This window comes from Boleophthalmus pectinirostris, unplaced genomic scaffold (genome assembly GCF_026225935.1).
Source record: "Boleophthalmus pectinirostris isolate CB_2022bp ecotype Guang Dong unplaced genomic scaffold, ASM2622593v1 HiC_scaffold_1, whole genome shotgun sequence".
Taxonomy (NCBI): Eukaryota; Metazoa; Chordata; class Actinopteri; order Gobiiformes; family Gobiidae; genus Boleophthalmus; species Boleophthalmus pectinirostris.
Window position 1 is genome coordinate 3,330,120 of NW_026570970.1, and position 26,820 is coordinate 3,356,939.

At 41.3% G+C, this 26,820-nt stretch overlaps 1 protein-coding gene across 1 annotated transcript in view; it reads left to right on the plus strand.

Moving 5' to 3' along the window:
• Window positions 1-26,820, plus strand: part of si:ch211-39i22.1 (retinitis pigmentosa 1-like 1 protein) — a 143,197-nt gene that overhangs the window by 74,093 nt on the left and 42,284 nt on the right. Inside the window, exons 3-6 of the mRNA XM_055150718.1 lie at window positions 18,889-18,947; window positions 19,046-19,769; window positions 24,907-24,935; window positions 25,128-25,284. Of these exons, the coding sequence (XP_055006693.1) occupies window positions 18,889-18,947; window positions 19,046-19,769; window positions 24,907-24,935; window positions 25,128-25,284 (969 nt within the window). The remainder of the gene's footprint in view (window positions 1-18,888; window positions 18,948-19,045; window positions 19,770-24,906; window positions 24,936-25,127; window positions 25,285-26,820) is intronic.

Here is a 26,820-nt window from a genome sequence, read left to right on the forward strand (position 1 = left end):
ATTAGATTTAAGATTTTAGCTAAAACATTCACACTCGTTTTCGCAATTTGGGCTTTTATTTAACGTTTTATTTTCACACTTGAGATTTAACGACATGAAAATCACACAATACGAAACAAATAATGTCCATGTCCAAAGATTTAAGATTAAAAAGTTCTTTATGACAGTTATTTCTTCAAGTTTTCTGCGTTGAAATGGAACAAAAGATCAAGTTTTTTTGGTTTTTTTTGTTTCTGCAATAAACAGGTGACCAAAAACAAAAGGGAATTGAAGTTTTATGACAATTTAAACCAAAATATTAATTAGATTTAAGATTTTTGCAAAACCATTCACACTTGTTTTTGCAATTTGGACTTTTATTTTTTAACTTTTAACATTTTACTTTCACTCTAAGGATGTAACGATACGAAAATTGCACAGTATGAAACAAATAATGTCCATGTCCAAAAAATTAAGATAAAAAATTTCTTTAGGACAGTTATTTCTTCAAATTTTCTGCATTGAAATGAAAAAAAAAAAAAAGAGATCAAGTTTTTTTTTTTTTTTTTTAGCTGTTTCTGCAATAAACAGGTGACCAAAAACAAAAGTGAATTCAAGTTTTATGACAATTTAAACCAAAATATTAATTAGATTTAAGATTTTTGCGAAACCATTCACTCGTTTTCACAATTTGGACTTTTATTTTTTAATTTTTAAGATTTTACTTTCACTCTAGGGATGTAACAATACGAAAATCACACGATACGAAACAAATAATGTCCATGTCCAAAGACTTAAGATTTAAGATTCAAGTTTTCTGCACTGAAATGGAACAAAAGATCAAGTTTTTTTTGCAGTTTACTAGATTTTTTTGCAGTTTTTGCAATACAACAATGCATTTTAAGCAAAGACGAGATCACGATATTCTGGTTTTCCTACTTTAAACTAGGGAATTCCATAACTTTTACCTCAAAAAATGATTATCTGACAATAAAAATGTAAAAAAGCGCTTTTATTTTGTTGAAATTTTGTTTAAAGTATCCAAAAACTGCTCTTTCTAAAACAGAACTCTTCACTTTCTGTCATTTTCAACGTATTTTTGGAATAGTTATAACCTCAAAAAATGAAATAAAAATTAGAGAATCATAAAAATCTGTTTTGCGTAAAAGAAAACATAATGTGTGTGTATCTTTTACCTGCGTGAATCCTCAAGTTTACGAGAGTCGGTATCAGTTACGATCTGGGTGTGGAGCTGCTTTTATAACCTCGCTTTATTTACTAAATTGTCCCGTAATGTTTAAACGGGGAAGATGGTTTAGTGAAGTGCACCTGCTCGACGGGAAGTCCAAATATGGAAATGACCCCGAGGCCAACGACACCAGTCACTTTCACCAACCGTCGAATGGAACAAAACGCGGGAAGGTCCTGGCTCAGGGACGTCCGCTCTGCCCCCGCAACTTTAAACCTCACACAGAATATCACACAAAACCCACTCTGTCAGCTTTAAAAAACACGTCACGGTGTCGTTTCTTTATCAAAAAACAGAGCTGGACTTGTGTTTTGTTGAGTAACTTGTTGTTATTCGTCTGTCTGCAGCTCCAAAACTCAAAACGCTCATTTCAAGATTCTTTTATTTGTCTTTCAAACATGCGAGAAAAACAGGCGACTGGAGCTGTTGTCATTCAGAAGTTGCCGATACGATCAGAGGTGGAAAAAGTATAGAAAAATTAAGTAAAAATAGCTTTACTTTGCTTAATTCCTACTCAAGTAAAAGTAATCATCTAAAAACCAACTATAGTAAAAGTAATAAGCACTTCATTTAAACTGTAATGTGACGAGGGTCTGAACAGAAAACGTAAAAGTGGCGTCGCGTTTTCACTTTTTATTTGGCGTTTAGTCGAGTGTTTTCGGGAGGAAATCTGCTGCATAATGTGACGCAAAAGTGTGTGGAGCTGGACTGTGTGTGAATGTGCCAGGTTGATGTATAACAAATTAACCATTTAACAAATTCTGACTTGTGTGGTTCAATTCACTAGTCTGATTCATGAGTCGGTTTCACTTGGTGGAAACCGTGTGACCTCGCAGCATTAGGATTCGTTTGCTCGCTTCCATTTACTTTTTTTATTGAACCAGTCGCTGCTGTTTGGTCGTGACGTTTGTAAAGCTCCAAAACCCGTCGGAAGAAGAACGATAACGTCTTTCCCCGAGATCAAATTCACCAAACATTCTCTTTGTTCTGATTTTAAATCCTCGGGGATCTGGGGAATCGTCGCCAACACAGAATGTCTGTCTCTTCTCTGATTGGCTGGTGCCCGAACTCACACTTCTGGGGTTTTTGCAAATCGTCAAGTGTTTTCTGATTCCTGACCGAGTCGCTGGAGAGAAATGAAATTGAGCGGAGGCACGAGGTGGCGTCAAAATACACTTGAGTAAAAGTAAAATTATATGTTTCAAAAACTACTTAAAAAAATTACAAATGACTCAAAAACTACTCCATTACAGTAACAGTCCACCCTTCGATACGATACATATCTCGATACAGTGCGCTTTCGGTTCGATACGATACATTTCAAATTGATTTGATACGGTAAAAATAAAGTAAATCAGTAAAAAATAAAGGCTAAATCATGTCTGTGATACTAAAATGTCAAATGCGTCGCATGAACGATTTTCCTTCCTCTGAACAAACAACAAAACTGAAGCTGGAACAAAATCATTTCGTAAAATTTACCAAAAAATCCTCAACACAGCAGCCCATGATATCGATCCTGTATCATCACATTAAACTATACGATAGTTCGATATTTTTGCTAAATTTTTTCCTCAAGGCCCAGTGATTAAAAAACAATAAGAACAATAATAAAAAAAGCAACATTAAAAAATACATTAAGAGCATTTCAAGTAAAACGTGACATCATTAATCTGTATTTTTTTTTTTTCAAATTTTCAGATCCGTTTACTTTGTTTCGTTCAGTAGAGATTAGAAATTCCAGATCTGAAATTCCCCAAATGATTCTAGTGAAGATGTGTGGAGTTTAAAAACACGGTGGAGCACTTCCTGTATCACCACATGATGACATCACGATTTGGAACAGAGCGTTTTGAGTTTGAGAGACGAGCACAAAAGGCCGATCACCCGGATAGATCCTCCTGACCTTTTTGACTTGGAGATTCCAGATCACGAGACGGGAAAATTTCAAGCCCGGAATGTTTTGGAGCTAATTTATTTGGAATGATCACATGATTTCACTCACGAGAATTCACTTTTATCATTTATTTATGTTTTTATTCAGCCGTGCAGTTTCAGAGCAAGTGTTTGGACAAGAGCTTAAGTCAACACACGGGCGGGAAAAAGCGTGAAGAAAAACTCGTCACGCCACTTTTGTTTTGAGTTGAGGCGTTTAAATGAGGAATCGTGGAATATTTGGATGATTTCATTAGAATTTTGGTGAATAAACTTGTAATTTCTGATGTTTTTTGATGATTTTTCTTGTCCAAATCACGTCTGAAGAGGTTTTACAGTCATCCGTGCAGGTTTGAGTCATCTAGTGATCTCTCCCTGTCTATTTAAAGGTGCATTATGGAACTTTAGTCAATAAAGTGAATAAGTGAATAAAAACTAGATCAGTTTTAATGCTTCACTATGGAACATTCCCCAGACCAGAAAATTTATGTGGTGCAGCTTTAAAAGGCTTAAGACTAAACCCAGAACTAGACCGGGACTGGACCAGGACTAAAACTGGACTAAAACTGGACTAAAACTGGACTAGGGCTAGTCTAGAACTGGATTAGAAAAGGACTGAACTAGAACTGGACTAGAACTGGACTAGAACTGGACTAGAACTGGACTAGAACTGGACTGAGGCAGTACTGAAACTCGACTAGACCAGGACTGAACCAAGACTGAAATGGGATTGAGCCAGGACTAGACCAGGACTGAACCTGGACTAAAACTTGACTAGAACTCGACTAAAACAGGACTGAACCAGAACTGAACCATGACTAGAACTGGACTAAAACTAAACTGAACCAGGACTGAAACTGGAATAAACCAGAACTGATCCAGGACTAAAGCTGGACTAGAGCTGGTCTAGAACTGGATTAGGACAGGACTGAACCAGGACTAAAACTGGTCTAGAACTGGACTGAACCAGGACTGAACCAGGATTGGACTAGACCCGGACTGAGTCAGGCCTGAGCCAGGATTTAACCAGGACTAAACTAGAATTTAACCAGAACTGAACCAGGACTGAACCAGAACTGAACCAGAACTGAACCAGGACTGAACCAGGACTGGAACAGCAACAAATCAAGTCTCATTTGGATTAAACTGGGTTCAAACCAGGACTAAACCAAGACTGAACCAGAATTGAACCAGGACTGACCCAGGACTGAACCAGGACTGAAAATGGACTAGACCAGGACTGAACCAGGCCTAAAACTGGACTAGAACTCGTCTAGAACAGGACTGAACCAGGACTTAGGCCAAGACTGAACCTGGAGTGAAACTGGACTAGATCAGGACTGAGTCAGGATTGAACCAGGACTGAACCGGTCCTAGAACAGGCCCAAACCAAGTCCACATTCGGATTAACCTGAATTCAAACCCGGACTAAACCAGGACCAGCCCAGGTTTTTGTGTTTCCTGTAGATTTATTTATTTATTTATTTTTTACTCCAACAAAAGTGTCTCAACTCTTCCCCGCCGCTCGTTTCTCGACGCCCAAACCCCCAAACTCTCCGTTTCTCGTTACGTCATCGCTCCCGTCGCTCCGTCCCGTATGGAATTCCCCCCGCCGGCGTTTTTTCTCGTGACGTCGCCGTTTTACGTTAACGCCCGACGGCTCGCCCCCCATCATCACCATCATCGTCGTCGTCCGTCTTTTTTCTCTTCGGATCTTTACGTTTCCTTCGGACCTTACGTCATTTTTGTTTCCCGTTGGTCTCCTCGTCTTCGCTCCGGCTTCTCCCCGTTTCCCGATCCCGTCCTTGGACTTAATCCGATCCAGAAGTGGGATTGTGCGCGAACATGTGGTTGTGTTTTTGGAGAAAAAAAGAAAAGAGGAAAAGAGGAGGAGGAGGGAGGGCGGCTTTTACAAGATCCTGTGTAACTCTCTCCTTGTGTTTGTTTTCGCTTTTTTTTGTTTTGTTTTTTTCAGTCCAGATTTCGGTTTCGTTTGGTCAAATTATTTTTAAATCCCTCGTGGATCAATCGTTTGTCTTTAGTTTAAGTCCTTTCTAATTTTTCTCGGTTCTGTTCCAGGTTAAAGGTGAATCTTGGGAGTTTTTGTCGTTGTTGATTGTTGTGTTTTAAATGTTCCGCAGTATAGCTTTATAATTCAGAGGCGCAGTTTTTTTTTTTTTTCCCGGGGCCACGTGAGAAGCAGAAAATCCCGTGGAGACCAAAATGTTTGACTCAGTTCTGCAGAAAATGTATTGTTTTGTTCTTTAAAAAAAAGCAGAAATCCACAAAACCCGTTTAGTCTTATTTAGACCTGGTTTAGTTCTGGTTTAGAACTGGTTTAGACCTAGTTTAGTCCAGGTTTAGACTTGATTAGACCTGATTTAGTCTTGATTTAGTCTGAGTTTAGTTAGTCTTGGTTTAGTTTTTAGTCCTGGTTTAGTTCTGGTTTAGACCTAATTTAGTCCAGGTTTAGACTTTTTTTTTTAGTTCAAGTTTAGACCTGGTTTAGAACTGGTTTAGTCCAAATTCAGACTGTTTTTAAGATCTGGTTTAGACTGGGTTTAGACTTGATTAGACCTGACTTAGTCTTGGTTTAGTCCTGGTTTAGACCTGGTTTAGTTCTGGTTTAAGCAAACACTCAAAATAGTTTTAATTCAGTCTTAAAACTCAAGAAAAAACCAAAAAACCAAATGGATTTAAAAAACAGATTTTGATTTTCTTGTGATCAGAGCGAGACTTCATGGTCCTGTTCACGAGTCTGAGGTTAGACCTGGTTTAGACCTACAAAAACCTGACCCAGTTCTGGTCTGAGCCAAGATTTAATCCAGTTTTAAAACGGATGTAGACTGGACCAGGACTGAACCATGACTGGACCAGGACTAGCCCAGGTTTTTGTTTCTGTTGAAGAATTAAACCTACAAAAACCTGACCCAGTTCTGGTTTTAATCCAATTTTAATCCGGTTTTAACAAAGGTGTTGACGTTAAATCCGTTTCCACTTTTTCAGCCTCGCCCAGGTCCGGCCTCGTCCCGGTCTAGGCCGTTGTTTAGTCACAGTTGACACCCTTTAGACCTGGTTGAGTTCCGGTTTAGTCCTAATTTAGACCTGATTTAGGCCTGGTTTAGACCTGGCTTAGACCTGGTTGAGTTCTGGTTTAGTCCTAGTTTAGACCTTGTTTAGTCCAGGTTTAGTCCTCTTTAAGACCCACTTTTATTTCTGGTTTAGTCCTGGTTGAGTTCTGGTTTAGTCCTGTTTTAGACCCAGTTTAGTCCCGGTTTAGACCTGGTTTAGACCCGGTTTAGACCGGTTTAGACCGGTTTAGACCTGGTTGAGTTCTGGTTTAGTCCTGTTTTAGGCCCAGTTTAGACCCAGTTTAGTCCTGGTTTAGACCTGGTTTAGACCTGGTTTAGACCTGCTCTAGACTCAGTTTAGTTCTGGTGTAGACCCAGTTTAGACCTTTTTTAGACCTGGTTGAGTTCTGGTTTAGCCCTGTTTTAGACCCACTTTAGTCCTGATTTAGACCTGGTTTAGTCCTGTTTTAGACCCAGTTTAGTCCCGGTTTAGTCCCGGTTTAGTCCTGGTTTAGACCCAGTTTAGACCTGGTTTAGACCCAGTTTAGATCCGGTTTAGACCTGGTTGAGTTCTGGTTTAGTCCTGTTTTAGGCCCAGTTTAGACCCAGTTTAGTCCTGGTTTAGACCCGATTTAGACCTGGTTTAGACCCGGTTTAATCCTGGTTTAGACCCGGTTTAGACCCGGTTTAGTCCTGGTTTAGACCTGGTTGAGTTCTGGTTTAGTCCTGTTTTAGGCCCAGTTTAGACCCAGTTTAGTCCTGGTTTAGTCCTGGTTTAGACCTGGTTTAGACCCGGTTTAGACCTGGTTTAGACCTGCTCTAGACTCAGTTTAGTTCTGGTGTAGACCCAGTTTAGACCTTTTTTAGACCTGGTTGAGTTCTGGTTTAGCCCTGTTTAGACCCACTTTAGTCCTGATTTAGACCTGGTTTAGACCTGGTTTAGTCCTGGTTTAGACCTGGTTTAGATCCGGTTTAGACCCGGTTTAGTCCTGGTTTAGACCTGGTTGAGTTCTGGTTTAGTCCTGTTTTAGGCCCAGTTTAGACCCAGTTTAGTCCTGGTTTAGTCCTGGTTTAGACCTGGTTTAGACCCGGTTTAGACCTGGTTTAGACCCGGTTTAGACCTGGTTTAGACCTGCTCTAGACTCAGTTTAGTTCTGGTGTAGACCCAGTTTAGACCTTTTTTAGACCTGGTTGAGTTCTGGTTTAGCCCTGTTTTAGACCCACTTTAGTCCTGATTTAGACCTGGTTTAGACCTGGTTTAGTCCTGGTTTAGACCTGGTTTAGTCCTGGTTTAGACCGGGTTTAGTCCTGGTTTAAGCAAACACTCAAAACAGTTTTAATTTAGTCTAGAAACTCAAGAAAAACAAGAACAAAAACACCCTTTAGACCTGGTTGAGTTCTGGTGGAGTTCCGGTTGAGTTCTGGGTTGGTCTGGGTTGGTCCCGGTTGAGTTCTGGGTTGGTCCTGGTTGAGTTCTGGGTTGGTCCTGGTTGAGTTCTGGTTGAGTTCTGGTTGTCCTGGTTGAGTTCTGGTTGGTCCTGGTTGAGTTCTGGGTTGGTCCGGTTGAGTTCTGGGTTGGTCCCGGTTGAGTTCTGGGTTGGTCCTGGTTGAGTTCTGGGTTGTCCTGGTTGAGTTCTGGGTTGGTCCCGGTTGAGTTCTGGGTTGGTCCTGGTTGAGTTCTGGGTTGGTCCCGGCGTGTCGGAGCTCGGGGGGGCGAGGGGAACACGGTGTGCTGCAGACGGAGATACCAGGACGGGAACGGAAACTTTCCCTAATGGGATGTAAAGGCGCGAGTCCTGCCCACGGTCCCACGCGTCCGGACAAACTGGAACAAAACGCTATAGGCTCCGGCGCGGGAAAAACAACGGAAAATCAAGATCAGGTTCACGCGGCGTTTTTTTTTTTTTTTTTTTTTTTAAACGGGACTGAAATATGAGTCGAGAGAAACAGAGGAACACAGAGACGACAGGTCCAAACACACGGGAGGGCATCTGACTCACGGGGAGGGCATCTGACTCACGGGGGACGGTTCGGATCATGTCTGTAGACCAGACCTGGGCCTGGTCCAGGTCCGGGACCACACACGGGCCTCAGGTCGACTCGGAGCGGTTCGTTTAAGATCATTTTTGTGTTTTTTAAAATGACTTTTTTTGTAAACCTGGACTAAACCGGGTCTAAACCAGGACTAAACCAGGTCTAAACCAGGACTAAACCAGAACTAAACCGGAGTCTAAACCAGTTTAGTTTAGACTCCGGTCTAAACCAGGTCTAAACCGGGTCTAAACCGGGTCTAAACTGGGTCTAAACCAGAACTAAACCAGAACTATACAGAGTCAAACCAGGTCTAAAACGGGTCTAAAACAGGACTAAACCTGGACTAAATGAGGTCTAAGCCAGAACTAATCTGGGTCTAAACCAGGTCTAAACCAGGACTAAACCAGGAGTAAATGAGGTTTAAAGCAGAAATAAACCAGGTCTAAACCAGGACTAAAAAAGGTCTAAACCATGACTAAACCAGAACTAAACTGGAGTCTAAACCAGTTTAGTTTAGACTCCGGTCTAAACCAGGTCTAAACTAGGGCTAAACTGGGTCTAAAACAGGACTAAACCAGGACCAAATAAAGTCTAAGCCAGGTCTAAGATGGGTTTAAACTGGGTCTAAACTGGGTCTAAACTAGAACTAAACCAAGTCTAAACCAGGACAAGACCAAGACCTCTGAGGGTCGAAACCAAGACAAGATTGAGACCAAATCGAGACCATCTTTGGACATTTATTTTGCATTTTACGGTTATTTTGGCACAAACATATCAAAGTTTTTCTAAATCTATCTCCACTCGTCGAGTATCAGACCTCAAGACCGAGACGAGACCAAATCCAAACGCGGTCGAGTCCGAGACAAAACCAAGACCACAAAAAAAAAAAACGGTCTCGAGGCCAAGTCCGGTCTGGAGTACGACGACACCGCTTTACGACACTTTGACCATTTAAACATGTTAAAAAGTTGTTGAATGTTGAATAAAAACAACAGAGAGAAAAGAATCCTACAAACTCCGATCTCTGTAAAAGCCGGAACAACAATTTGAATTCCCAAAATCCTACGGGAGAATTTTTCCGGGCGAATTAGACGGGATTTCTCTGTGTTTTATTGTAGTTTTCACGTGTGTTTCTTCTGTTTTGGTCGACTTTTACGTGCGGCTCTTTCTTTGTCGACCTGAAGTGGTTTTAAACGTTCTTTCAGGAGGCAGAATTCCAAACTTGAATCCCGTTCCGTGGCGAGTTCAGGTCGGGAGAAGTGAAAGGGGGCGGGGCTCAGTGGTCTGTCACATGTCTGAGCGTTTGACTCCACAAAACCGCACCATAATCAAGTAACTGCTCGCCTACATTCGCCAATTAGCCCTAATTAGTGTTTAACTGCTTTGTTGGGAAAGAAACAGGCTGGGAGCGAAGTTTTCCTTTAAAAGTTTCACTCTGGAACTTTTTTGCTCGGAATTCTGCGACTTTAAACAGCTCGACTTTACTTTTACTCAATTACAGGAGGTTTTAAAGCTCGAAAATACCTCGAAAAACTTTAATTCTGACTGCGAGTGGCGTCGCCTCTCCACAGATCTGACCTGTGACTTGGTTTGTTTTGGTTTAAAGTCGCACTGTGGAACATTCCAGACAAAGAAAGAACATGTCCGTGGAGGAAAACGTCCAGTCTTCTGAACTTTGAACTCACATTTTTGAGTTTTATCGTGTCGTTTCTTCATAAAAAGAAGTTGTGTTTTGTTTAACGCTGTGCTGTTAGTGTCTCACTTTAGAACTCAAAACGCCTCGTTGCACTGCATGATGTCATCAGGTGATTATTTGGGAATTTAGGGTTAATTTAAGTTACATGAAAGGTCCCGTCTTCTGATCTGAACTCACATTTTTGAGTTTTTTATGATGTTTTATGATGTTGTTTCTTCATAAAAGTACACATGGAGTTGCGTTTAATAGGCTCTGTAGAACTTAAACGTGTCGTTGCACTGCATGATGTCATCAGGTGGTAATCTGGGAAATTAAATGACACTAAAGGTCCCGTCTTCTGATCTGAATTCACATTTTTGAGGTTTTAACAATGTTTTATCGTGTTGGTTCCTCATAAAAATTTGTTGCATTCCTGCGTTGGTGTTTCTCTTTAGAACTCAGAACACCTCGTCACACTGCATGATGTCATCAGGTGGTAATCTGGGAATTCAGTGTTAGTTTAAGTTACATTAAAGGTCCTGCCGTCTCAACTCTTACCTCAAATTTTTGAGCTTTTAACAATGATTTATCACGTTGCTTCCTCATAAAAATTTGTTTTGTTTTGTTCCATTCTGCGTAGTCAGTGTCTCTCTTTAGAACTCAAAACAGCTTGTTGCACTGCATGATGTCATCAAGTGATTATAAGTTAAATTAAAGGTCCTGACTTCTGAATTCTGAACTCACATTTTTGAGTTTTTTACGATATTTTATCATGTTGTTTACTCATAAAAACGAGTTGTGTTTAGTTCCATCCTGTGTAGTTAGTGTCTTTATTTAGAACTCAAAGTGTCTTGTTGCACTGCGTGATGTCATCAGGTGGTTATCCGAGAATTTAAGTTACATTAAAGCTCCTGTCTTCTGAATTCTGAACTCACGTTTTTGAGTTTTTTACGATGTTTTATGATGTTGCCTCATAAAAAGTATACATGAGTTGTGTCTAATCGTCTGTTTAGAACTTAAACGTGTCGTTACACTGCATGATGTCATCAGGTGGTTATCCGGGAATTTAAGTTACATTAAACATCCTGACTTCTCAACTCTTAAAACATTGTTAAAAACTCAAAAATCTGAGTTATCATGTTGTTTCCTCATAAAAAGGAGTTGTGTTTTGTTTAATCCTGCATAGTCAGTGTCTCTCTTTACAACTTAAACGTGTTGTTGCACTGCATGATGTCATCAGGTGATAATAAGTAAATTTAAAGGTCCTGACTTCTGATCAGAACTCAGATTTTTGAGTTTTTACGATGTTTTATGATGTTGTTTCCTTGTAAAAAGAAAGTGTTTTGTTTAATCCTGCGTAGTTAGAACTAAAAACTTCTCGTTGCACTGCGTGATGTCATCAGGTGGTTATCCGGGAAGTGTTAATTGTTGTTTTTACATTATATTTTATCTTTTCGCCGATCAAACTGCAGTACGGGACAGTATTGTGTTTCTTTTTTTAGAATATAAACCAGCTCAAATCCGTATCTCCTTTCGATAATCGTTTTATTATCGATTTATCAGATTTCCGACTCTTTGACTCTATAAACTCCGTTATTCCTGCGTGTTCGGGTTTTCTCCTCCTGCCGTAGACGTGAGAGTGCAGCGAGGGCAACTCCGCCGCCGTCGCACTTGGAGATAATCCAGAGGGAAAACGTCTAAACTTGCCGCGGTCTTGAATTTAATCCGTTCCGCCTCAGCGCCGAAGAATGTCGTTTTATCTGCTCGAAGTGGAGGAGATAAGAGGCCGACAGCGACGCACCGAAACGCCGCGGGACACAAACACACGGACCACGCGGCGTTTTCAGACCACGGACGGACCGGCGCTTGGGTTTTGTTTCACTCGCACACGTTTAACACGCAAACCCGCCACATTTGGGCCGAGTTCCACCTTGTGATGTCACGCGGTAATACAGGAAGTGCTCCGTTGTGTGACGTCACGAGGTGGAACGGAGCATTTGGAGCTTTTGGAAATGTAGACAGACTCATAATAAAGAGTTACTCAGACAGGTGTGAATAGTCTCAGGTCTGGTCTGGGTCTGGTCTCGGGTCTGGTCTCTGGTCTGGTCTCTGGTCTAGTCTTTGGTCTAGTCTCTGGTCTAGTCTTTGGTCTAGTCTCTGGTCTAGTCTCCGGTCTGGTCTCCGGTCTATTCTCTGGTCTAGTCTTCGTTCTAGTCTCTGGTCTGGTCTCCGGTCTGGTCTCTGGTCTAGTCCCAGGTCTAGTCTCTGGTCTGGTCTCCGGTCTGTTCTCTGGTCTAGTCTTCGGTCTAGTCTCTGGTCTGGTCTCCGGTCTATTCTCTGGTCTAGTCTCCGGTCTAGTCTCTGGTCTGGTCTCCGGTCTGGTCTCTGGTCTAGTCCCAGGTCTAGTCTCTGGTCTGGTCTCCGGTCTAGTCTCTGGTCTGGTCTCCGGTCTGGTCTCTGGTCTAGTCCCAGGTCTAGTCTCTGGTCTAGTCTCTGGTCTAGTCTTCGGTCTAGTCTCCGGTCTGGTCTCCGGTCTCGTCTCTGGTTTGGTCTCTAGTCTGGTCTCTGGTCTAGTCTCCGATTTAGTCTCTGGTCCGGTTTCCGATCTCATCTCCGATCTAGTCTCTGGTCTGGTCTCCGGTCTCGTCTCCGGTCTAGTCTCTGGTTTGGTCTCTAGTCTCGTCTCTGGTCTAGTCTTCAGTCTAGTCTCTGGTCTAGCCTCTGGTTTAGTCCTGGTTTAGTCCTGGTTTAGTCCTGGTTTAGACCTGGTTTAGTCCTGATTTAGTCCTGGTTTAGACCTGGTTTAGTCCTGGTTCAGTCCTGGTTTAGTCCTGATTTAATCCTGGTTTAGACCTGGTTTAGTCTTGTTTTAGACCTTTTTAAATTCTGGTTTAGTCCCGGTTTACTCCTGGTTTAGACCTGGTTTAGTCCTGGTTCAGTCCTGGTTTAGTCCTGGTTTAGTCCTGGTTTAGACCTGGTTTAGTCCATTATCCGTTTTTTCCATTTCTCATTTAAACAAAAAATCGAAAACAGAAAAAATGAATCATTATTTGTTTTTTCATTTTGGTTTTGGAGACAAATGAAGAAAATAGTTGTTTTTTTTGGGTTTTTTTTTTTTCTTATTTTTGGTTTTATTTTGAAAAACACACTCACACAATACACGGATTCGGAGGTTTTCCACAAGATTCCTCAAACACACCTGGAGAATGTCTCAAAACTCTCCAGGCCTTTTTCTGATGAGGAAACGGTAGAAGTTGGTAGAAAACTCACTTTGCATATTCCTCTCTTAAGTTAAACAAGAATAATACAGCACTTTGATGTTACCTCTGTGTTTTTTTTTCTTGCTGGAACCTGTAGAGTGAATTCAAATTTCTATAAATCACTTAAAATTCATCCCATTTTGCCTCCAGTGTGAAATTTGAATATATCTGGTGTAGAAATCGTGAATGTAAAGTCGTACAAACCGCTAGAAGATCCATGTGTCGAAACTAGAAACTCACCTGAGCAAAACTAAAGAAATGAACCTTTCCTGAATCGTTTGGAAGATTTTGAGATTTTGAATTTTAAACACCACTGAATTTCTCGCATAGAATTTTCTAACTCTGAAAACAAAACAAAATTCAAAATAGAAAATGAGATCAGATCATTTTGGATCGATTGCTTTTGCCTTGGCATCTTGGATTTTTTTTTCTGTGAATTTGACACTCTGAATTTTGACTGAATATTTTGATTTTGATGCTGAATATTTAAAAGGTGATTTTTTTTTTTTTTATTTTTTTTTAACACCTTGTATCCGTGTACATAAATGTTTATATGTAAAATTTCATCAACTGAAATTCAGATTAAACGTTATTCAGACATATTTTTTCAGAGTTAAAAAAATCAAAGTGAGAAATAAAAAAATTTAAATTCAAAATCTGATGAAGCAAATTATCTTCCATAAACAACTTTCGAACGATCTGGAGCAAGAGACAGAGACTCGTGTACGACCGTGGACCTGGTTTAGACCTGGTTTAGTCCTGGTTTAGTCCTGGTTTAGTCCTGGTTTAGTCCAGTTTTAGTCGTGTTTTAGTCCTGGTTTAATCCTAGTTTAGTTCTGGTTCAGTCCTGGTTTAGAGGTTTACCTGGTTTAGTCCTGGTTTAGTCTGAAAAAACAAATCATCATCCGTTTTTTCATTTTGGTTCTGGAGACAAATAATGAAGAAAATTGTTGTTTTTTTCGTTTTCTTATTTTTGGTTTTATTTTGAAAAGCTCCACATTTGCTCCTGGACCCGTTGGCCTCGATGAGCTTCATTTGACTGGAGCCTGACTTCACGTCTTTAAACAAACTGTGATCTGCGTTCGTAAAAAGTGAGAGCAGCTCGAGTTTTAGGGGATTTATACTTGCTCGCCCACCCCCTGCCCCTGTCTCACCCGCCCCTGTCTCACCCGCCCCTGTCTCACCCGCCCCTGTCTCACCCGCCCCTCACCCGCCCCTCTCACCCGCCCCCAGGCCTCCGCTCTCGTCTCACCCGCCCCTGTCTCACCCCCCCCTGTCTCACCCGCCCCTGTCTCACCCGCCCCCGTCTCACCCGCCTCAAACTCTTTCACTAAAAACTCGTTTGTGTCGTAAACCTGACGAAAGCTGCAATTTATTACATTCCTCGTTTAAAGATTCTTTTACGTTTCTCGTAGGAACCTCGACAAAAACTCAGAGTAAAACGTGGAGTGTTAAAATCGACTCTCGCAGAATCAGTTTTCACATTTTCTCAGGGTTTAGATGAGTCCAACCTGAGTTAATTTGACATTTTTGTTCCTGTTTAACCGGAAATCCAGAGTTATTTTAACGTTTTGAGAGTAAACGGAGTGAACACTTTGTAGAGTTGTTCTGATTTAACTAAACAACTCATAGAGGAGTTTTATTTTTACACTTTATTTGAGTTAATTTAAGATGAATCCTTTTTACTTTTTAGTCCTGCTTTAAAACTGGTTTAGACCTGGTTTAGACCTGGTTTAGACCTGGTTTAGACCTGGTTTAGTCCTTGTTTAGACCTGGTTTAGACCTGGTTTAGTCCTGGTTTAGACCTGGTTTAGACCTGGTTTAGACCTTGTTTAGTCCTTGTTTAGTCCTGGTTTAGACCTGGTTTAGACCTTGGTTTAGACCTTGTTTAGACCTGGTTTAGACCTGGTTTAGTCCTGGTTCAGTCCTGGTTTAGCCTTAGTTCAGTCTTGGTTTAGTCCTGTTGTAAACCTGGTTTAGTCCAGGTTTAGTCCTGATTTTAGTCCTGGTTTAGTCTGGTTTAGTCCTTGTTTAGTCCTGGTTTTAGTCCTGGTTTTAGTCCTGGTTTAGTCCTTGTTTAGTCCTGGTTTTAGTCCTGGTTCAGTCCTGTTTTAGTCTCGGTTTAGACCTGTTTTAAACCTGGTTCAGTCCTGGTTCAGTCCTGGTTTAGCCTTAGTTCAGTCTTGGTTTAGTCCTGTTGTAAACCTGGTTTAGTCCAGGTTTAGTCCTGATTTTAGTCCTGGTTCAGTCCTGGTTTAGTCCTGTCTTAGTCCTTGTTTAGTCCTGGTTTTAGTCCTGTTTTAGTCCTGGTTTAGACCCATTTTAGACCCGTTTTAGTCCTGGTTTAGTCCTTGTTTAGTCCTGGTTTTAGTCCTGGTTCAGTCCTGTTTTAGTCTCGGTTTAGACCTGTTTTAAACCTGTTTTAAACCTGGTTCAGTCCTGTTTTTTAGCCTTTTGTTTAATCCTGTTTTTCCATTTTTATTTTCCATTTATTTTTGTGAGGAAAAACTCTTCCTCAAACTGCAGATTTGTGAGTTAAACATTTGGTGAATGAACCAAAACAAAAGTCCAGGTCTGTTTGAGATTTGGAAACAATTAGAAAACATCAGAAAACCTGAGAAAACCTGAGAAAACGGTGTAACATGAAGCGTTTAAACGACACTCGTGATTCCTGGAGACTTTTGGACTTGTCAGACTCTCGGTTTTTTTAGTATTTATTTTCCTGGAAGCACTTGGGAGCGCGGGATGTGCACTTTCACGTTGGGATGATGTAACCTCGGGAGGATTACGTAACGCCGCGGGAGTCTTTGAACCCGAGTCCTGAAGGAGACGAAGACGAACGACGAGGTTTGAAGGCGCGAACCGTTTTTAAAGCCGCGCTGTGGAACTTTTCTGGTGGAGCTTTCTGTGGAACATCTGCTGGTCTCCGTGGAGATACTCGTCCTTTACAAACAGAAGTATTTAGTCCTGGTTTAGTCCTGGTTTTAGTGCCGACATAAAGAACAGACTTTTAAGAATCCTGATGTTTCAGTTTAAAATAATACTTTTGAATCTAATTACTCAAATTTTTTGAAGACCTAGAATTTTGGGTTTTTAGTTTGGGTTTAGGATTTTGTGCCACTAGAAAAAAAAAAAGATCTCGTGAGATTTTTTTCACACTTGTTTTACGTTTGAACTGGACAAAAAGACCTGGTTTAGTCCTGGTTTAGTCCTGGTTTAATCTGGTTTTAGACCTGGTTTAGTCCTGGTTTAGTCTGGTTTTAGACCTGGTTTAGTCTGGTTTTTAGTCCTGGTTTTTAGACCTGGTTTTAGTCTGGTTTTAGTCCTGGTTTAGTCCTGGTTTAATCTTTGTTTAGTCCTGGTTTAGACCTGGTTTTAGTCTGGTTTAATCTGGTTTTAGTCCTGGTTTAATCTGGTTTTAGTCCTGGTTTAGTCCTGGTTTTAGTCTAGTTTTAGACCTGGTTTAGTCCTGGTTTAATCTGGTTTTAGACCTGGTTTAGTCCTGGTTTAGTCTGGTTTTAGACCTGGTTTAGTCCTGGTTTAGTCCTGGTTTAATCTTTGTTTAGTCCTGGTTTAGACCTGGTTTTAGTCTAGTTTTAGTCCTGGTTTAATCTGGGTTTAGTCCTGGTTTAATCTGGTTTTAGTCCTGGTTTAGTCCTGGTTTTAGTCTAGTTTTAGACCTGGTTTAGTCCTGGTTTAATCTGGTTTTAGACCTGGTTTAGTCCTGGTTTTAGACCTGGTTTTAGACCTGGTTTAGTCCTGGTTTAGTCCTGGTTTAGTCTGGTTTTAGACCTGGTTTAGTCCTGGTTTAGTCTGGTTTTAGTCCTGGTTTAGTCTGGTTTTAGTCCTGGTTTAGTCTGGTTTTAGTCCTGGTTTAGACCTGGTTTAGTCCTGGTTTAATCTGGTTTTAGTCCTGGTTTAGACCTGGTTTTAGTCTGGTTTTAGTCCTGGTTTAATCTTTGTTTAGTCCTGGTTTAGACCTGGTTTTAGTCTAGTTTTAGTCCTGGTTTAGTCTGGTTTAAGTCCTGGTTTAGTCTGGTTTTAGTCCTGGTTTAGTCTGTTTTTTGTCCTGGTTTAGTCTGGTTTTAGTCCTGGTTTAGTCCTGGTTTAGATCTGATTTTAGTCCTGGTTTCGTTCTAGTTTAGTCCTGGTTTAGATCTGGGTTTAGTCCTGGTTTAGTTCTGATTTAATCTTGTTTTATGAAACTAAACTCATCTCCCGTGTTTCCATTTGCGACGCCAAAACAACATCAGAAAAAAAAACCGTATCGTGAGCGTCTCAAAAGTCCGTCTCTCAGATCTGCGGCGGCGTGTGTCTGCGGCGGCGGCGGCGGCGAGGAGGAGGAGGAGGAGGAGGAGGAGGAGGAGGAGGAGGAGGAGGAGAAGCGCTGACTCGGCTCCTCGCACGCTCCGGGGGAATGTGTCGTCTCGGTCCGAACGCCAAACGCGCCCGGAGTGACGGAGGAGGCGGCGCCGGGCTCATTAGTGTGCAGCTGCCGAGGTCGCCCGCTCACATGACGGCGCCGGGGCAGGTCAACGGTCGCCGCGCCAACGCCACCGAGTCACCGCAGACACTTTAGAGTTTAGAGTTTTGAGAAAGTCCGTGTCGTCTGAGTTTCGAAGACGCAGGATTCGAGGTTTCGCGAGACAAAACTGAAGAGAGAAAAATGATCTTGTGAGATTTTTACGCCTTTTGTTTGTCTGGATTGGATGAAAAGTCGAGGGATAATCGATCCTGATTTAGTCCTGGTTTAGTCCTGATTTAGACCTGGTTTAGTCCTGGTTTAGACCTGGTTTAGTCCTGGTTTAGACCTGGTTTAGTCCTGGTTTAGACCTGATTTCGACCTGGTTTAGTCCTGGTTTAGACCTGGTTTAGACCTGGTTTAGTCCTGGTTTAGACCTGGTTTAGTCCTAGTTTAGACCTGATTTCGACCTGGTTTAGTCCTGGTTTAGACCTGGTTTAGACCTGGTTTAGACCTGGTTTAGACCTGGTTTAGTCCTGGTTTAGTCCTGGTTTAGACCTGGTTTAGACCTGGTTTAGTCCTGGTTTAGACCTGGTTTAGTCCTGGTTTAGACCTGGTTTAGACCTGGTTTTAGACCTGGTTTAGACTGGTTTAGTCCTGGTTTAGACCTGGTTTTAGACCTGGTTTAGTCCTGGTTTAGACCTGGTTTAGTCCTGGTTTAGACCTGGTTTAGACCTCCTGGTTTAGACCTGGTTTAGGTTTACCTGGTTTAGACCTGGTTTTGGTTTAGTCCTGGTTTAGCCCAAAATGTGAAAACAGTTAAATCCCTCTGTGTAATCCATTTATTTCATTAAAGTAACTGTAATCCAATTACCACTCACTGAAACAGTAACTGTAACTGAATACAGTTACTCATCATTTGTACTCTGATTACTCCAGTACATGTAATCTGTTACTCCCCGACACTGTCTGTATATCAAATTCCAAGTCTCTCTGATGCAGCAATAACTAAAAAAAATGAGAAAACTACATCTCCCATGATCCTTTGGTGTTGCCAGTGCCAAGTTTACATTCATAAACTTTTAAATCTTAATTCTTCATATTTCAACTGGACGATTTTCACAATATCGAAGCTTTTACTCCACAAATGTCGCAATAAACCTTCTACCGTGAAATGTGTGTCGTTCGGTTTTCTGTAATTGTTGTTTTTGTGTTTTTTGTAGAAGAAGAAGTGGAGGAATCGGTGGAAGAATACGTTGGCGATGAAGCCGCCGCCGCTGAGGTGAGGCCCCCGTTTCACTCGTTTCAACTGAAAACCCCAAAACCCGTATCGTTCTCGAGCGACCGAATGTTCCTCTGACGTTCTTCTTCTTCCGGCAGGAGGAGGAGGAGGTGACGGACGACGCCGCCGCCGCCGAGGAGGAAACGGCCGCGGACGCCGGAGACACGGGAGACGCGGCGACCGAAGACGAAGAAGAAGAAGCCGTTGAAGAAGCTGGAGAAGAAGAGGCTGCCGAAGAAGAAACCGGAGACGCCGAAGCTGGAGAAGAAGAGGCTGCGGAGGAAGAAACCGGAGAAGCTGAAGCCGGCGGAGAAGAAGAAGAAGAAGAAGCCGGAGATGCTGAAACGGAAGAAGAGGCTGTGGAAGAAACCGGAGAAGCCGAAGCAGGAGAAGAGGAGGCGGTAGAAGAAGCTGGAGGTGATGACACTGAAGAAGAAGAAGAAGAAGCAACGGAGGTGACAGACGCTGAAGCTGAGGAGGCCACCGAAGCTGCAGGTACAGAAGACGACGCGGCGACTACAACCGGAGCAGAAGAAGAAGAAGAAGAAGAAGTGGTGGAAGAGGAGGAAACCGAAGCTCCTGAGGCGGTGGTCGATGATTCCGCCGCCGCCGAGGAGGAGGAGGAGACCGAAGCTCCGACTGAGGCGGAGGAGGAAGTGGTCGCCGTGGAGACCGAGGTCCCCGCCGAGGCCGAAGTTCCCACCGAAGCTGAGGCGGAGGCGACGACCGAAGACGACGCCGCCGCCGCTGAAACTGAAGAAACCGAAGCCCCCGAAGTCGCCGCCGCGCCCGTACCAGAGGAAACCGACTCCGGAAACACGGGTAAGAACGAGGAACGAGCTCAGGTCTACAGGTCTAAAAGTTTGGACACGTTTTTTTTTTTTTTTTTTATATATATTTTATATTACGCAAAATTTACCAAAAACCGAGCTGGAGTTTTGTTTTGTTTCATTCACTTGTTTGAGTGACTCTTTATTATTGCAGCGTTGGAAGTAACGCATCACAAAAGCAACAAATTAATGTAATGTGTTGCTTTTTAAAACAATTTTTAAATTTTTTTTTTATTAAGGACAACAGAATATAACATTTAGAAAATAAAACAACAATCAACATTTAACAATTACAATATTCAGCATAAAACAGAGACAAAAACATAAAGCAACAACAAATACAAAACAAAACAAAAAAACTACAAATACAAATAAAATAAAATAATTTCCCCCCAACCACCCACACAGACACAAATTTGGCAATTTTTTTTTTTTAATGAACAGAACATAACTATAAATACTATAAATATTTAGAAAATAAAACAACAGTTAACATTTAACAATTACAATATTCAGCATAAAACAGAGACAAAAACATAAAACATCCACAACAAATACAAAAAATACAAAAAAAACAAAAACATTTCCCTCCAACCAACCACACTGACACAAATTTGGCAAAATCAAACAAAATAAATGTGATAGTGCAACATAAACACACCTTTTTTTTTTTTTTTGCTGTAACGCAGTGATGCAAGGCATTATAGAAAAAAAATTGCTAATAATTTATTTGGTACAAACTATGGATGGACATGATTAGTCGACTAATTGATAATTGATCATTAAGAATTTCGTCGATCGTGTTCATTTTTACTCGACAAACTTGAATGTGTGTGTGTGTGGTGTCGTGAGGAGATGAGTCTTTGTCTGGAGTCTCGTCCTCTCAAATCCGTGTTCATTCGTTTTTCAATATAAAACCAAAAATAAGAAAACGAAAAAAACAACAGTTTTCTTCATTATTTGTCTCCAAAACCAAAATTAAAAAACTGATAACGATTTGTTTTTTCAGTTTTCGATTTTGTGTTTAAATGAAAAATGGAAAAAATGGATAACGGCCGTTTCCCGTTTACGTGACTTCAGTGAATGCGATGCCGAACTTTTGCACCGCATACGGACTGAATCAGGACTGATCCAGGTCCGAGACCAGAGTCCAGAGCGGGACTGAGACCAGGACCAGTGGGCCGAGTGGTTCCGTGTCATCGTCTGTGCGCTGGTTCCGTGCAGGGAAAGTGAGAATGTTCTGTGGACTACAGGTCTGGACAGAGCTGCTCCAGTCCTCCACACTCAAGAACCACGACTGGTTCCGAGGTGGAGCAAAACATCCAACTGACGCTTTCACACCAATGAAAACAAACCAAACTAAGAGCTTTTGGTTCAAATGGACCAGGTCCAGGACCAGACTGGGACCAGAGCGCTACTGAGACTGGGTCAGACCGGGACCAGACCGGGACCCAGACCGGAGGCTCAGAGCCCACGGCAGGACCGGAGCTTGAAGCTGAGGCTCGGACCCGCGGAGGCTCGGAGTCAGAGCTCGGAGTCCACCCTGGTCCCGGTCTGGTCCCGGTCTGTCCCGGTCTCAGTCCCGGTCTGGTCTCGGACCTGGATCCATCCTGATTCAGTCCGTATGCGGTGCAAAAGTTCGGCATCGCAGTCACTGAAGTCACGTAAACGGGAAACGGCCGTTATCCGTTTTTTCCATTCTTCATTTAAACACAAAATCGAAAACTGAAAAAACAAATCGTTATCCGTTTTTTAATTTTGGTTTTGGAGACAAATAATGAAGAAAACTGTTGTTTTTTTCGTTTTCTTATTTTTGGTTTTATATTGAAAAACGAATGAACGAATGATACACGGATTCTCTCAGTCCCTCGTTTGTCTCTGGTTCCTTGGAAACTCTGTTCCATCAGTGAGTTTGTTTCCATCAGTGTCCCGGTTTGGTCCTGGTGCAGGTAAACGCAGCGATGTCAAAGTCTTCAGTTTGTCCAAGAAAGAATGGAAGTAAAAGTCTGGAGACCAACTGGGGTCTTAAGCACGAGAACTTTATTTACAATTGTCAATGAAAGTTTAAAACACCATTACAGAGACGCAGCAGCCTTTTAATTATGATGACCGAAAAAAAAAAAGAACGAAAATCTATCAACTGTGGACGTAGTGAGGCCAGATAAACATCAGCCAATAGAAAACGAGGCTCCCTCTTTTTCTATTGGCTGTTAGGTTGTCAGTCAAACTCCCTACATTTTTAGTGTAACTGAGTCGTCGACGCTCGGGGATTTCGTGGTTTATGCGGCGGTTCTTAGAGGCTTTTTCAAACTGTCGCTTCCTCGCAGTTCGCACAAAGTTTGTCGCGACGGCGGACGAGAATCCACGACCGGTTCGCCGCAAAAGAAAGTCCGAAGGGTCTAAAAACTGACGCGTCGGTCGCTAAAATATTTCTAGGCAGGTCACTTCAACAGTAATTCTGAACATGCACTGGATGTAAACAAACGTGATTTGTAGAGTAAAGAGGCGGGAGGAGGAGGTGTTTCTACTGAGGAAGGTGGTGTCACACATGCACAACATTTGAAAAAGGACGGTCGCTGTATTTCGCTTCCCTTAAAAAATCCTCTATACAACCTTTAACGCTCAATTCCGATTTTTTTTTTGTGAAATCCGATGTTTTTGCGAGGTCGTTCACATTTCCAATTAAATGCGACTTGTATGTGTCTCCAGTGTGAACGGTAAACGGCCCGAAAGTGTCCCACATGTGACACTGGAGACACGACGACGTCAACCGCAGCGAGCGTCTCTGTGTTTATGGAAGTTGTCCAAACATGGACGCAGCATCGAGCACCTGGAGATTTTAAAGTTCTGGTTTCCGCCTGCTTCAGCGCAGAATAGTGACGTTTGTGTCTTGTTGATGACGTGTAGGTGGATGAATGCACTTTGTCCGTTCACACTGAAGTCACAAGTCAAAAGATCAGATATGTATCAGTTTCAGGAGCACAGATCCAAGTGTCCTGGGTCACATTTGAAAAAATCTGATCTGTGTGGTTCAGACTGACATTAAAAGATCAAATACAGGAACATAGAAGCGAAAAAATCAGATTTGGGTCACTTCAGGTGCAGACTGAACGCAGCCATAGTGTGATCTTTGATTGTTCAAGAAACAACGAGTCTGGACGCAGATCGTTTCCGATACAATGATCCAGTGATTTGTTTCAGTGTAAATTTAACCTGAGTGTCATGAGCGACATTCAGGTGCCAAACATATTTCCCGTTATTTTGGTGAAAGTAACTTAAAGGTTGTATAGAGGATTTTCCAAGGAAGGAGAAATCCAGCGACTGTTTGTCCTTTTTCAAATGTTGCTCATGTGTGAAACCACCTCCCCTCCCCTACAGCTCCTACGTAGAAACACCTCCTCCCTCCTCCTCCTTACGCCACAAACAGGTTTGTTTACAGCCGCTGCACATGACTTGTAAAACAACTAACTACAGTGTTGGTTAAGCAAGACGGAGAAGTGAGGAGCAGGGGGAAGAGCGGAACGGGCAGAGGGGAGAGGAGCAGGAAAGGGGAGCAGAGAAGGTTGCGCGGAGATTCAGTGCGAATGAACTAACTACAAACACGCAGCAGCAAGCGGACTCTTTCTTTGCATTGAAAATGACGTTTTCAGACATAGGAATATCACTTTCGTGTCCTGAAAAACGTTTGTGTAGCTCTTGGAAATAAAGTACGTTTTCATAATAAGCAGAAGTTTCCTGTCCAGGAGTAATTTGTGGACCAGTGGTTCAGTCTTTAGACCTGCGTCTGCTTCAGTCGCGCCATCGCTGGAATGAATCTACAAGAATCACCTTAGTTTGGCTTCGCTGCTTTTCCCCTTGTCTTCTTCTTTCAGCGACCTCAAAAACGGACTTTCTTTTGCGGCGAACTGCTCCTGGATTCTTGTCGCCATCGCAACAAACTTTGTGCGAACTGCGAGGAAGATATAGGTAAAAAAAGCCGCTAAGAACTGTTGTGTTGGTGGAGTAAACAGCGTCTGTGCGTCTTGCGTCTGTGGACTGTGTGACAGTCGTACGTAAACCACGTACCGGCGGCGCAGGCAAGTCAGTTACACTAGAAACGTAGGGAGTTTGATTGACAGCCTGTCAGCTCACAGATAACGAGGCAGTGTCGTTATCTATTGGCAAATGTTTAGCCCCACCACGTCCAGAGTTGATGAATTTTTATTCTCTTTTTTTGGTCATCATAATTACAAGGCGACTGCATCTATAATCTATCACTGACAATTTGAAACAAAAAAAAATCCTCCATACAACCTTTAAATATAATGCAAAGATGTCTTACATTTTAAATACAGTAATATTGTAACTTCAAAACTGTAATTTGTTATTTATGACTTTTAAAGTCACTTTCCCAACACTGATTATTCGTCTGTTTACATCTCCAAAGCTCCAAACGCTCTGCTCCACCTTGTGATGTCATGAAGCGATAGTTTTCAAGTGAACAGAATCTTTTAACTCTAGTTGAGTAGAGATCGACAACTCCAGAGCTGAAATAATCCAGATGATTCTAGTGAAGCACAAGTTTTATTCAGATGTTTCCATATTTGCCTCCATCTCAAACTCCAAAACTAAAACTACAAAATTTAAATCAGTCATTCCAGATTTTGACCTCACGAACTGAAACACAAAAACTTTTCCTTGTCGTACGAACTTTGGTCATTTTAAAGAGACACATTCACCTTAAATTATAAGAACTTTTTCTTTCAATAAAAAGTCTCTGAATATTTTTGGTAGTTCTTTTTTTCTTTTTGCCTGGTACATTATTTTTGCGCTCTGGAAGCTTCTCAGATCTTTAAGTTTGAACATTTTTGAAGTGATAAAAAGAGAAAAAATCCAACGTTACGATTTATTCTTCTTGCTCTTTTCTGTAATATGAAGGTTTGAGAGTTAAACGTGTGAATGAAACAAAGATTAGATGAATTGAAAGAAAGTTTTGGACAAATATATGGAATTATGTAACAAAGAAAAACAACTACACTACTTTTTTGTAAATATATATGTTTTTAAATTAAATTCTCCCAGGATTCGCCCTTTTATTTATTGACATCATCGACAAACTCACTTTAAATCCTCTTTTTTTCTTCTTTCAGAGGCAGTCGACGACACCTCTGCAGCCACGGTGAGTCTGCTTCATGTTTTATTCTCAAACTCAAGGCACTGCTCTGTCTGAAGCTCCGTTACTCAAACTAGACTCAATCTGAGCTTCACTTTAGCACAATCTGACCAGAAAAATCTAAACAGAGATGCCAGCAGAACATCTCCAGCGTGATGTTAATCCTCTCAGACGCTCACGCTCAATAATCTGTTTCAGGATGATTCTCCAGCACCAGAGGAACCCGCTTCAGAGGCTGCAGCGCCAGAAGAACCCGCACCAGAAGCTCCGGTACCAGAGGCTTCAGCCCCAGAAGCTCCAGTGGAAGAAATCATCATCCCAGAAAAGAAAGGACGTCAGATGGAGGCCCCCACAGGTCAGTCTGTTCTGTTCAAACCCCAAACTGTTTGTATAAATGGAAATGGTGATTCCAGAGAGAAAGTGATCACAGAGGCACTCGCCGCCTCAACGATACGATCATGTCAAACTCACATTTGTTCCTGTAACCGCCGGCCTCGCTGAGCTTCATTTGACTGGAGCTGAACACATTGGCTGACATCTTACTCCCTCAGGACACGTTTTTATTACATTAATTTATTTGAATTTGATTTATTATTTTATTATAATTGTTTAAATATAATTTTATATATATTTTTTAATTTTTTTATTAGTTTTATGTTATTTTTTATGTAAAATTATTTTATGTTTTTTTATTTTAATTTAATGTATTTAATTTTATTTAATTACATTAATTTATTATTTTTTATTTTTATTAATTTTTTTATGTTAATTGTATGTTTATTTATGTACATTTATTTTATATGTTTGTTAATTTAATATATTTAATTTATTTGATTATGTTAATTTATTTTTATTTATTATTAATTTATTTAATTGTATTTTTATGTCAATTTTATTTTTATTTATGCACATTTATGTTAATTTATTTTATACATTTTTTATTTTGATTTAATGTATTTAATTTGATTTTATTAACTAAACCAGGACTAAACCAGGACTAAACCAGGACTAAATTTGGACTAAATTTGGACTACTAAACTAGGACTAAACCTGGACTAAAACCTGGACTAAACCTGGACTAAACTTGGACTAAACTTGGGACTAAACTTGGACTAAACCAGGACTAAACCAGGACTAAACCAGGACTAAACTTGGACTAAACCAGGACTAAACCTGGACTAAAACTAGGACTAAACTTGGACTAAACTAGGACTAAACTAGGACTAAACTTGGACTAAACCAGGACTAAACCAGGACTAAAACCAGGACTAAACCAGGACTAAACTTGGACTAAACTTGGACTAAACTTGGACTAAACCTAGGACTAAACCTGGACTAAACTTGGACTAAACCAGGACTAAACTTGGACTAAACCTTGGACTAAACTTGGACTAAAACTAGGACTAAACCAGGACTAAACTTGGACTAAACTTGGACTAAACTTGGACTAAACTTGGACTAAACTTGGACTAAACTTGGACTAAACCAGGACAAAACTAGGTCTGAACAAGGACTAAACATGGACTAAACCGGGACTAAAGCAACACTGAACCAGGACCGAATCAGGACCAGGGCCAAACCAGGACTAAACCAGGACTAAACCAGGACTAAACCAGGACTAAACCAGGACTGGGAGGGCATCTGACCCTCTTCCACCGTCACAGCTGCTGCTTCTTTTTTCTTGTTTTTTTTTCTTTCTAACCCAGAACATCTTGAAACTCTCGCTCTTCTCGCTCGTTCATTTAAGGTCACGTTTTGATCCGTTTTCTCTGACGCCAACAGGAAATGGCGACTTTTGCACAGAACATTTCAATTACGCTTCAGTCGTGTAAAAAAAAAAAAAAAACTTTCTGCGCCGTAAAAACTGAAAAACCTGAAACCAGATCTGCCC